This window comes from Grampus griseus (assembly GCF_964374135.1).
Source record: "Grampus griseus genome assembly, chromosome: 19".
Lineage (NCBI taxonomy): Eukaryota > Metazoa > Chordata > Mammalia > Artiodactyla > Delphinidae > Grampus > Grampus griseus.
The window spans coordinates 10,993,265-11,005,527 of record NC_139013.1 but is presented as its reverse complement, the minus strand read 5'-3'; the positions used below and the strand labels follow the sequence as shown (position 1 = coordinate 11,005,527).

Genomic DNA, 12,263 nt, shown 5'->3' with positions numbered 1-12,263 from the left:
GGAGCGGAACGGAACCAGGCTGAGGACCGATGGGGAGACTTTAGAGACGGAGAAGACAGGAAGACCCAGAGGAACAAAGAACAATCACCTCACACCAGTCAGAATGGTCATCATCCAGAGGTCTACAAACAATGCTGGAGAGAGTGTGGAGAAAAGGGAACCCTCCTAAAGGCTGGTGGGAATGTAAACTGGTACAGTCACTATGGAGAACAGCATGGAGGTTCCTTTAAAAACTAAAAGTAGAGCTACCATATGATCCAGCAATCCCACTCCTGGGCATATATCTGGACAAAACTATAATTTGAAAAGATACATGCACCCCCCAATGTTCATAGCAGCACTATTTACAGTAGACAGGACATGGAAGCAACCTAAATGTTCATCGATGGAGGAACGGATAAATAAGATGTGATATATATACACAATGGAATATTACTCAGCCATAAAAAAGAATGAAATAATGCCATTTGCAGCAACATGGATGGACCTAGAGATTATCATACTAAGCGAAGGAAGTCAGACAGAGAAAGACAAATATCATATGACATCACTTATATGTGGACTCTTAAAAAATGATACAGATGAACTTATTTACAAAACAGAAGCAGACTTCAAAAACAAATTCATGGTTACCAAAGGGGAAAGGTGGGGGTGGGGTGGGATAAATTAGGAGTTTGGGATTAACATACGCACACTACTATATATCAAATAGATAAACAACAAGGTCCTACTACATAGCACAGGGAACTCTACTCAATATTTTGTAAAAACCTATATGGGAGAAGAATCTGAAAAAGAATGGATGTGTGCATATGTATAACTGAATCCCTTTGCTGTGCACCTGAAACTAATACCACATTGTAAATCAACTATACTCCAATATAAAATAAAAATTAATTTTTTAAAAAACCAGAGAAACAAAGAACAGGGAGACATTCAAAGGGCAAGGGAGACACACTGGGAGAAGCACAGACTTCTCTCCCTGGAGAAGGAGAAACCCAACAAGAGACCCCAATACACTCATAGCCCCAGGGCCATTTTATAGGAAAAGCAGGTGGTTGGACCTTCATTGTTACAAAGAAAAAAAGTTTGGTTCAATGTCATTAGTGTCTTGAGGGGCTGTTGGTTGAGTGCCTGGTCCCAGAAGAAGAGATTATCCCATTAAACTTTATTTAAAAATCACTTAAGTATTTTACCAGGAATGTTTATGTCTTCCCAGGAAGAAATCATTAAAAAAAAAAAATTTTCCACAATGTCTTGTAAAATCAGGTTGGGGATCATTTGGCTTCTCTTGGAATGTGAACCTCTAAAAATGGCTTTTGTTCATTTACACCAAGGACCTAGAGTTGAGACAATGTCTAGTCATGGGCTGTCTGAAAGCTTGCTCTTTGGAATCATATCAGTAGTGAGAATAGGGCATCCCACTCTTGTCTGGAGGATCTAAGTCACTTTGTCACAGATACAGAAGGCCAACTGTACCACACCATTCGATATAAGGGACTTGCACATTTGCCAATTTTGGTATCCATGGGGGTCCCGGAACTAACCCCCTGTGGATACCAAGGGAAGACTGTGACTCTCCCTGTGTTTGGGGAGACAGCCCGTACTCCCTCTGCAGTCCTCTACCCTTAGCTACAGCAAATCAATAAATCCCAACTTTGCCAGACTTCTAGTATATTCCTGGTGGGCTTTATCAGGGGAGAGACTCAGGGAGCCACTCAGAGACAAGGAAGATGCTGAGACTCAGTGATAACAAAGAGAGAGAGAGAGAGATCTGGAGAGACTTTCAGAGATACATTGGGAGATACAGAATTGAAATGGGGTGTCTGTCAAAGAAATATGGTCACTTAGATACACTCGAAGATTCTAGGAGATCGTGGAGGTGGGAAGAGATGTGGGGAGCAGGGAGCATTAGAGAGGGGAGAAATGTACAGGGAGAAGGACAGAATCTCTCAGAACAGGGAAACACCAAGAGAGGGGAGAAACAGGCAGAAAGAAAAGCTCAGACTCAAGGAGAGAACTTGGTTCAGTTATTCCTCACACTGAGGTCTCCTGAACGTCTGGCTCAAGCTGAGCGAAACTGGACGCCCAGAGGTGAGTCCTCAGTCTGGTTGGTCTGGTTGGTGGGGGAAAGAGGTGCAGACATCAGGGCTAAAACAAGGAGAGGTACAGGGATTGCCTGGAGCTCAGGGGAGAGAGAAGCCAGGAAAACAGGGACTCTGAGGCACACTTCACTCTGAGGGTCCCCCAAATAAGACCTCTCCACCCTGGGGCCCATTTCTAATTGTTTCTGCAGGATTGGTAGACGCTTACTTGTCCCTTGAAGGCGTGCACACCCTCTGGGGATTTTGTAGAGTCAGCTGCGAGTTACCCTAAGAGTTAGAAACTGGTATCACCCTTCCCAAATGTGTGACCTCAGGCTCAAAACTAAACTCTTCTGGGCTTCTCTTTTTTCATCTGTAGATTGTGGTTGAAAATAGTTCCTCCCTCACTGTGAAGATCTAAGAAAAGATACATGTGGGGACTTCCCTGGCGGTCCAGTGGTTAAGACTCTGAGCTTCCACTGAAGGGGACACGGGTTCAATCCCTGGTCGGGGAATTAAGATCCCACATGCCGCACAGCCAAAAAAGAAAAAAAAAAAAAAAAAAGATACACACACCCCAATGTTCATAGCAGCATTATTTACAATTGCCAAAATACGGAAGCAACCTAAGTGTCCATCACATGAATGGGTAAAGAAGAGGTGGTATATATATACAATGGAATACTACTCAGCCATAAAAAAAGAATGAAATTTTTCCATTTGCAGCAACATGGATGGACTTGGAGGGCATTATGCTAAGTGAAATAAGTCAGACAAAGAAAGACAAATACTGTATGATATCACTTATACGTGGAATCTGAAAAATACAACAAACGAGTGAATATAACAAAAAAAGAAGCAGACTCACAGATATAGAGAACAAACTAGTGGGTCCAGTGTGGGGAGGGAGGGCAAGATAGGGGTAAGAGGTTAAGAGGTACAAACTACTAGGTATAAAATAAGCTACAAGGATATATCTTACAACAGGGGAACATAGCCAACATTTTATAATAACTATAAAGGAGTATAACCTTTATAAATTGTGAGTCACTAGATTTTACACGTGTGATTTATATAGTATTGTCAGCAACTATACTTCAATTTAAAAAAGAAAAGATCCAATGAGTTCACACATACAAAGAGTTTGGGAGAGGACCTGGCACAGAACAATTGCTCAGGTGTTGTGCTCTCAGGGAGGTGGCTATCACTATTTCATCGTCATCCGTGACTCCTTCCTCCTCTTGCTACTTCCTCCCAATTCATTACTAAGCCCTGATGAATTAACCTCTCCAACCAGACCACTTTTCCCTCATCACGCCCTCTGCCCCAGTCAAAGAGGCAGCAAAGCATAGATGCAAATTACATGGATTCCAGGGTCAGGCTGCAAGTGTTCAAATCCTGGCCCTGCTATTTCCTGGCTGAGTGACCTTGGATAAGTTTTAGTGCCTCATTTTTATCTCTGTACAATGGAGATGATAGTAGCGCCTCCTCTTGAAAAACTGCTGTCAGCATTAAATGAATGAACATACATAAAACACTCAAGACAGCTTCTGACATATATCAGATGCTGTAATTAATAACATAATTATCATATAATATAATTATCGATATCATATAATAATATAATTATAATAGTACTTTTTAATAATTACTAATATAATTAATATATAACAGCCGCCTCACTGGCTTCTGTCTTCCACTCTACCTCCCTGTAATCCATTTTCCACGCAGCAACCAGTGAACCTTTTAAAATGTCAATGAAGACACTGAAAAGTCAAAGCAAACAAATTCAACTTGTGGGTCTTGTTTAAGTACTGACTGAAACAAACCAAGTGTAATAAAAAGATTTTTATGGGATATGAGGTCTGGTATATAGCTTCAAAATCATCTGGGAGGAGTGAGTGGGGAAATGAGCCCAAATAATCCTTCCGTATAACTCCCACGGCTCCCAGGGTTCGCCAGACCTTGTGGACTATCAGACTGAAGACCCACCCATGCGGGGGTGGTTTATGGGCACTTCACGGTCATTCCTGTACGGGGCGGGACGGTGCACCATCACTTCCCGGGGGAAGGGTGCCAAGCAAGCCACCCCGGGCCTGGCACCAGGAGCTCCAGCGGGGAACAAGGGGGCCCGGGTACCTGGAGACCGCCGCCCTCCCGGCCCCAGGGTCGTAGTATTAGGGTGGGAGGGGCGGAGAATCCAGAATCACCCAGCAGCGAAGAGTGCCGGGCGCTGTGCAAATAACGTGACTTTTACTGGGCATCAGCTCGCTCTGAACCCGTCCCGCTCCCTCCCTCTCTCGAGGAAAAAGCTAGCCTTTACTTGCCAGTGCCTGGAGGGGTAGAATAGGCAGCGGGCTCTTGAAACTGATTCGGGAGACGGAACTCAAGCTCCGAGCGGAATTCTCGAAAAGAACGGGGACATACAAAAGGGAAGTTGTCTCAAGAAATCTCTTGAGTTAGGTTTCCCCGTGTTAACTCCTGCACGTGCTTGACTCCAGTCAGCCACCGTAGGCCCTGCAAGCCTCGGCACACTTTCCTCCGGTCCCTCAGCCGGTATTGCTCACCAATTGGCTTGCCTTGCGCACCCACCCCCTCCTTCCATCCCGTCTCCCCCGCTGCAGCCTCCGCGGGCCGGACCGCGCATGCGAACTAACGCCCCCACCGGCCCGGCGGAGGAGGAGGGAATGGAAATGAGGCTGGGCCCAGCAGCTAGCGCGCGCTCCCTCCCCTGCCCTCCCATCTCAGGGCGCGCGCCGGGCGGTGCAGAGTCCGAAGGCAGCGCCGCAGTGGCCGCGGCCCCCGAGGGAGGGGCCCGGAGCCCCGCCCCCAGGGAGGAGCCGCCCGCAGGTGAGGGGTCAGCGGTCTGGGCACAGACGCCAGGGTCTTCGGGAAGTAGACTGGGGGTGCTGATCGCCAGAACTCCCGGAACGGGGGAGGGTCCTGATGCATAGGTTCTGGAGGGGCTGCATGGGCGCCTGAACCTTGGGAGGGTGCATTGGTGCCCGAATGCCATGATCCCAAGGGGTGCGTGGAGGCTCGGAGGCTTGGGACCTCGAGGGAGAAGTCCATTAGGGGGTCTCAGAATCGCAACACACGAGCCACGCTCTTTCTGTGTCTTCCTCCAGGTCTCCCCTCTACCCTCCACGGTTCCAACTCCACGCAGGGGTTGAAATTTAGTGACAAGAAGAAGGCAGTTCAAGCGGCGTCAATGTGAATCCCGCCCACTGAGCTCGTAGGCCCCTCCCCTGGGACAGAGTTGCTGAGCAACCGACTTTGGGTCTTATTAGTATAGCTCCACCCATCCCCGTCTTAGGTTCCTCGGCCGGTTCCGCCCACTCTGGACATAGGCCCCGCCTGCTCCGCGCTCTGGGGCGGCTGGGAGTTAGTTATAGAGGCCCCGCCCACTCCGCTCGAAGGCTCAAACGCTGAGGCTAGGTTCCAAATAGACTGCGTCGGGTCGGGTTTGCATAACCCCGCCCATTGTGCCCTTAGGCTCCGCCCACCCTCGCCTTATAGGACCCCAGAATTAAATAGACCCTGCTCCTAAACATACTGAGCCTTGATTGTTAGGCTCTCAGCCCTTCCCCCAACAGCCTGATAAACACCGGCGTCGCCCCCTCTCCCACCCTAGGCCCTCCCGTTAGGTTTCTGGGCCAGCAAGATGCTGGAGCGGGACGCTGAGTCTGTGGCCCGGGGCACCGATCCTAGTCCCACTGGCAAGGAGCCTGTGACCAAAGGAGAAGGTGAGGGCGGCTCCACCGGTGAGTAGGGGGCATTCTCCAGGAACTGGGGCCAAGAGAATCGTATGTTGAGGGAATCTCAGGGTGAAGTTTTGAAAGCCCAGGGTGATAACCATTTCGGATCCCCAAGAGCGCCAAGTTCTGGGGAATCCTCCAGGTTGTCTTGGAGGGACCCCTCATTTCTAGGGGAGATGACATGCGGGATTTCAGGGTGATCACTTGGGAAGATACTAGAAACGGACAGTTTAGTAGCTTTGGGGAAGCCTTAGCTCTGGGGTTCCAGCGAGGTAACCCTTTGGAGCCCCTTAGGATGATGCATGGCAGGGGTGAGAAGCAGGAACACGCCATTTGGGGAATCTCAGTATGACCCTTCAGGTGTCCAGACACACTAGAATGTCAAGGTCGAAGGGGAGCCTGGTGTAGACTCAGGGCGTTGGCTGCTTCCTGGAGCCCACCAACCCTCCTGTCCCCTAGCTCCCTACCAGGGCTCGCCGCAGAAGCCCAGCCAGTTGGTTCCAGGGCCCGCCACGTCTGCGGGGGCGCCTTCCCGACCCCGCCGGCGGCCCCCGCCCCAGCGCCCGCACCGCTGCCCCGACTGTGACAAGGCCTTCTCGTACCCGTCCAAGCTGGCCACGCACCGGTTGGCACACGGCGGCGCCCGCCCCCACCCATGCCCCGACTGCCCCAAGGCCTTCTCCTACCCCTCCAAGCTGGCAGCCCACCGCCTCACGCACAGCGGCGCCCGTCCACACCCGTGCCCGCACTGCCCAAAGGCCTTCGGCCACCGCTCCAAGCTGGCAGCCCACCTCTGGACCCACGCGCCCACCCGCCCCTACCCGTGCCCCGACTGCCCCAAGTCCTTCTGCTACCCCTCCAAGCTGGCGGCCCACCGCCATACGCACCATGCCACCGACGCCCGTCCCTATCCTTGCCCGCACTGCCCCAAGGCTTTTTCATTCCCCTCCAAACTGGCCGCCCATCGCCTATGTCACGACCCCCCGACGGCACCGGGTAGCCAGGTCACTGCCCGGCATCGCTGCTCCAGCTGCGGCCAGGCGTTTGGCCAGAGACGCCTCCTACTCCTTCACCAACGCAGCCGCCACCAGGCCGAGAGCCCAGGGGAGCGGGAGTGAACCCTCCCTTTGGCTCACTGTCTCCCTGTGCTGCCAGCCCCAGTCAATAAAGAGGTGGCATCTCTGAGCCAGGCTGTATGGACTTGCCTCTTCCAGGTAGCCGGAAGGGAGGTTGGCCCCCGCGCTGGACTCAGACTTAGCAGGAGGAACTCGTTTCTGGGAGGGGAAAACATCACCCACAGAGTTAGCACGGGGCCCCAAACCATGGACCTGGAGGTGTGGTTTGAAAGCCCTGGCTCTGGTTTTTCACACCTCTTCATATGGCAAAGGTTAAACATCTGCTAGCATCCTGTGCTGCTGAGGAGTGTGGCGAGACAGGCTCTCCTCAATGTTGTGAGTTTAAACTAGTGCCTCCACTTTGGCCATTGAGTGTATGTATAAAAAATTTTAAATGCACGCATGCTCGTGTCAACGATTCCACTTCTAGGAATTTATCCTATAGATAAGCACGTGAAAAAAGGTATAAGATTAAGGATGTTCACTGCAGTGCGACGGCAGTGGCCAAAGATGGGAAACAACCCGAGTGCCCATCAATAGGGGACCAGCTAACGAATTTACAGTACAGCCAGAGAATGGAAGATGTAGCTGTAGGGGAAAAAAGTCAGCTCTACATGCACTGATGTGGAAGTATTCCCAAGATAAGCTAAATCATAAAGGCAAGAACAAGGGGTGTATACCAGTAGAGTAAAAACAATTTGAAGGCCAAGCTTTGGAGCCAGCCCTGACCCACTAAAAAGCCGCATGGCCTTGGACGAGCTTGTCGCTTCTCTGAACTCAGATGCCTTATCTATAAAATGGGAGGTTTTTTGTTTGATGCGGCGGGTTTTTAAATTTGGCTGTGGCTTGCGGCATCTTAGTTCCCCGACCAGGGATCGAACCAGGGCCTCGGAAGTGAAAGCACCAAGTCCTAACCACTGGATCGCCAGGGAATTCCCAAATGGGAGTATTATAAGCCCTTTACAAGCAACTTCTCAGGCAAAGATGGTTCCCCTCTTGGAGCCTGTTTCTCCAGCTATAAAACAAGGATGACTGAGCGAACATGGGACTGCTCTTCGTTCTACAGATAGGAATTAAGCAGGTACCGTGTGCCGGGCCCTGCACAGGGTGTTAGGAACACAGCAGTGAACAAGACAGACCTGGTCTAGTGAGGGAGGTGGACACCAACCAAGTAGTGGCAAACACAAAGTAAAGAAGCCAAGTCCACTTTGAACAACAAGTAGGGGAGCCTTGCCTCCCTTCATACCAAGAATTATTACAAAGCTGTAGTAATAGGACGGTGGTGCTGGCTTGGGAATAGGCTAGTGGGAGGGCACTGAGAGCTCAGGAACAGACCTGCGCTTACGAGGTGCTAATAGGAGGTGGTCCCCACCTGTAGATCACAGGTTGGCAAGCTTTTCCTATAAAGGGCCAGACAGTAGATCTGTTTAGATTTTGCAGGCCATACTGCGTCTGCCACAACTACCCGGCACTGCTGTTGTAGCGCAAAGGCAGACACATCCATTGTGATATGTGGACGAGCGTGGCCGTGTTCCGATAAAACTTTATTTACAAAAACAGTAAGTGAGGGCTTCCCTGGTGGGCGCAGTGGCTGAGAGTCCGCCTGCCGATGCAGGGGGCACGAGTTCGTGCCCCGGTCCGGGAAGATACCACATGCTGCGGAGTGGCTAGGCCCGTGAGCCATGGCTGCCGAGCCTGCGTGTCCGGAGCCTGTGCTCCGCAATGGAAGAGGCCACAACAGTGAAAGGCCCTCGTAATGCAAAAACAAACAAACAGTAGGTGGGCTGGATTCTGCCTATGGAGTGTAGTTCGCCAGCCCCAGCTATAGATAAGTGGGGAAAGGATAGCTAATCTGTGAATGAGCTGAGAGATAGGGAAGAAAATTAAATGAGACCCTGTGGTAGGCAGAATAATGGTCCCCCAAAGATGTCCACATCCTAATCCCCAGAACCTGTGAGTGTGTTGGCTTCCACACAGCAGAAGGGACTTTGCTTATGTGATGAAGGATCAGCTCTTAAAATGGGAGGTTATCCTGATTATTCCAGTGGGCCCAGTGTAATCACAAGAGTCCTTACATGGGAAAGAGGGAAGCAGAGGAGTCAGAGGAGGTGTGCCAATGGAAGCAGAGACTGGAGTGATGTGGGACCACGGGTCAAGGAATGCAGTCAGCTTCTAGAGGCTAAAAAAGGCAAGGAAATGGGTTCTCCCCTAGAGCTTCCAGAAGGAACACAGCAAAATAAAAATTTAAATAAGTAGATAAATAAAATAAAAAATAACATTAAAATAATTTTAAAAGACAGAAGGAACACAGCCTGGCCAGCACCATGATTTTAGCCCACTCAGACTGATTTTGGACTACCGACCTCCAGGACTATAAAATAAATTTGTGTTGTTTAAAGCCTATGATTTTGGTAATGTGTTACAGCAACATAGAAACTAATGAGGCTCTCTACCTCACAGCATACACGGAAGTTTCTAGTGATTTAAGATCTAAGTCTGAAACACAAAACTCTAGAGCATTTAGATGGAAATAAAGGAGAATCCCTTAGTAACCTCAGAGGCAGAGAAAGTATCTTTAAGACACAAAAAGTACAGATCGTAGAGGAAAAGACTGGTAAATTTGATCATAAGCAAACCAAGATACAACGATGATAGAGAGACAGTATTATGAGGGTAGACCTGGCAAATACGGTTAGATATAGAGGGTGAGGAAAGGCCTTCTTGAGGAGCTATTGTTCAGAGCTCAGATCTGAAAGCTGTGGAGGATGGAATGAGAGATGGTTTGTGGAATCTCCAGCATGAGGCTGGAACCAAGCAGACAAATGGAAATCAGGGGGCCGCAGGACTGCAGGCTGCTCAGCAAGGCCCTCGGGGGAGGGGGAGAGGCAGCGGAGGGGCAGGCTCCCTCCCCCAAAGCCAGCAGTATGGCTTGTGTCCATATTTACCGTGGAGCTGCCCCGGAAGATTTCCTCCAAAGCGACCCCACCACCATCAACGTTTCAAGGACACAAACTCATCTTGGGGGTGTCCATCCGGCCCAACCTTACTTTGTCCAGATGGGAACGCTGGGTGCAGGAGGGATGGGATTTGCCCGCAACCAAGCAAGGGACAGTGCTGAGTCAGGGTGGATCCTGGGTTTTCCTGGTACCCCGCCCAACACCCTGCTACTCCTCGCACTTGTCCTGCCTGAAGACCTCTGCACTTGCTTTTCCTCTGCCTGGAATGGTTCCCCTGGAACCTCCCTTACTTCTCCCAAGTCCCTGCAGACAGGCGAGTCCTCTGAGACACCTTCCCTGATGACCCGATCACTCTCATCACTGTGTAACACTGCCTGGCTTTATCTGCTCACACAGCATTTATCGCCACCCCACAATGCGGGACACTTGCCTCTCTCTCCCCCAGCAGAATGTCAGCCCCGTAAGAGCAGGAGACTCGTGTCTGTTTTTTCACTCTGCAGCCCCACTGTCTCACACATGGTGGGTGTGGTTGGCAGAAAAACGGCCTCCCAAAGATGCCCACATCTTAATCCCTGGAACCTACAGATATGTTATGTGGCAAAGGTTGAATTAAGGCAGCATAAGGAATGAAGGTTCCTAAGTGGCTGGCTTTAAAACAGGAAGATTATCCCAGGTTATCCAGCTGGGCTCAGTGTAATCACAGGAAGAGTCAGTGTCAGAGTGACACAGCGTGAGAAGACTCGACTGGCCGTTGCTGGCTTTGAAGATGGAAGGGGCGTGGGTCGTGGGCAGCTGCTAGAAGCTGGAAAAGACAAGAACACGGATTCTCTCCCAGAGCCTCCAAAAGGAGCGCATCCCTGCCTACACCTTTTTTTTAAAAAAATTTATTTATTTGTTTTTAGCTGCGTTGGGTCTTCGTTGCCGCGTGTGGGCTTTCTCTAGTTGTGGAGAGTGGAGGCTACTCTTTGTCGTGGTGTGCGGGCTTCTCACTGCAGTGGCTTCTCTTGTTGCGGAGCACGGGCTCTAGGCACATGGGCTTCAGCAGTTGTGACTCGCAGGCTCAGTAGTTGTGGCTCGCGGGCTCTAGAGCGCAGGCTCAGTAGTTGTGGCGCACGGGCTTAGGTGCTCTGCGGCATGTGGGATCTTCCTGGACCAGGGATTGAACCTGTGTCCCCTGCACTGGCAGGCAGACTCTTAACCACTGCGCCGCCAGGGAAGTCCCCCTGCCTACACCTTTATGTTTAGCCCAGCGAGACCCATTTTGGACTTCAGACCTCCAGACCTAGAAGGTTACACCTTTCTTTTGTTTTAAGACACTAAGTTTGTGGTCATTTGCTACCCAGCTCTGACCCTGCCCTTTGCCCTTCGACCCCTTCCTGACCTCCCCAGGATGAAGTCCAAGCTTCTCAGCCTGCCGTTCACAGTGCTTCTGGACCGTCCTGTCCTGCTTTCTACAGCGAGGGAAAGGCTCTCCATCGGTGCTGTCCAGCCCAGGAGCCAGTGAGCACTTGAACTGTGGCCAGTGTAACTGAGGAAGTGAATTTTTCCTTTTGTTTCACTGTCCTTAAGTTTATTTTATTCATTTATTCATTCATTCATTTATTTATTTATTTATGGCCGCACCGCGAGGCATGTGGGATCTTAGTTCCACAACCAGGGATCAAACCCGGGGCCCCTGCAGTGGAAACACAGAGGCCTGACCACTGGACCACCAGGGAAGTCCCTGTTGTTAAGGTTAAATAGCCACCTGTGTCCAGTGGCTACTGCACTAGACGGCACAGCTGCCAGGACTGTGCCCACCTTTCCAGCTAGGTCTGCCCCTAAAGCCTCGTCACCAGAGGGGCCGTGCTCCTTCAACTGCCCCCTGGGCACCAGGCTGGCTCCCACTTCCCGGCCTTCACCCACACCATGGCCCCATCCCAACTTCTACCCTGATTCTCTAACGCCCAGTTCAGTTCCCACCTTAAATGTGGTGGATCCTTGAAGGGGGTTCAGGATTTGGGGGGGGTGATTAAAATGCCCCTTCCCCCAATTCTACCTCCCAAATGAGGTGATATCAAACCAGGCTGGTGACAGTTTCACAGCTACTTCTGAGAGCCCTGGAGAAAGGGAGATGTCCCTGGCCCAGAGAGCTGAGACTTAGAGAGAGAGAGAGGCCTATCCCATGAATATGCCAGTCCCCAGTCCAGGACCCCCAGAGGGACAACCGAGACACAGGAATGGGCTCCAGGGGGGTCAGAACCAGCTGAGGGTGGTGCTATCAGATTCCTAATTCCCTGCCACCTGCCACCAAAGGGGGGAGGGGCCCCAAAGAAGTGACAAAGAGCTCCTTCCCTACCAGACCCCAGA

At 50.8% G+C, this 12,263-nt stretch overlaps 1 protein-coding gene across 1 annotated transcript; it reads left to right on the top strand.

The window, feature by feature from the left end:
- Positions 1–4,900: 4,900 nt before the first annotated feature.
- On the top strand, positions 4,901–6,960 carry ZNF575 (zinc finger protein 575; the record flags this gene model as incomplete). Its single annotated transcript, XM_082676983.1, has 3 exons — positions 4,901–4,934; positions 5,719–5,830; positions 6,302–6,960. The coding sequence occupies exons 2-3, from the start codon at positions 5,749–5,751 to the stop codon at positions 6,958–6,960; spliced, it is 741 nt and encodes a 246-aa protein (XP_082533109.1). The 5' UTR covers positions 4,901–4,934; positions 5,719–5,748.
- Between the last annotated feature and the right edge of the window lie 5,303 nt (positions 6,961–12,263).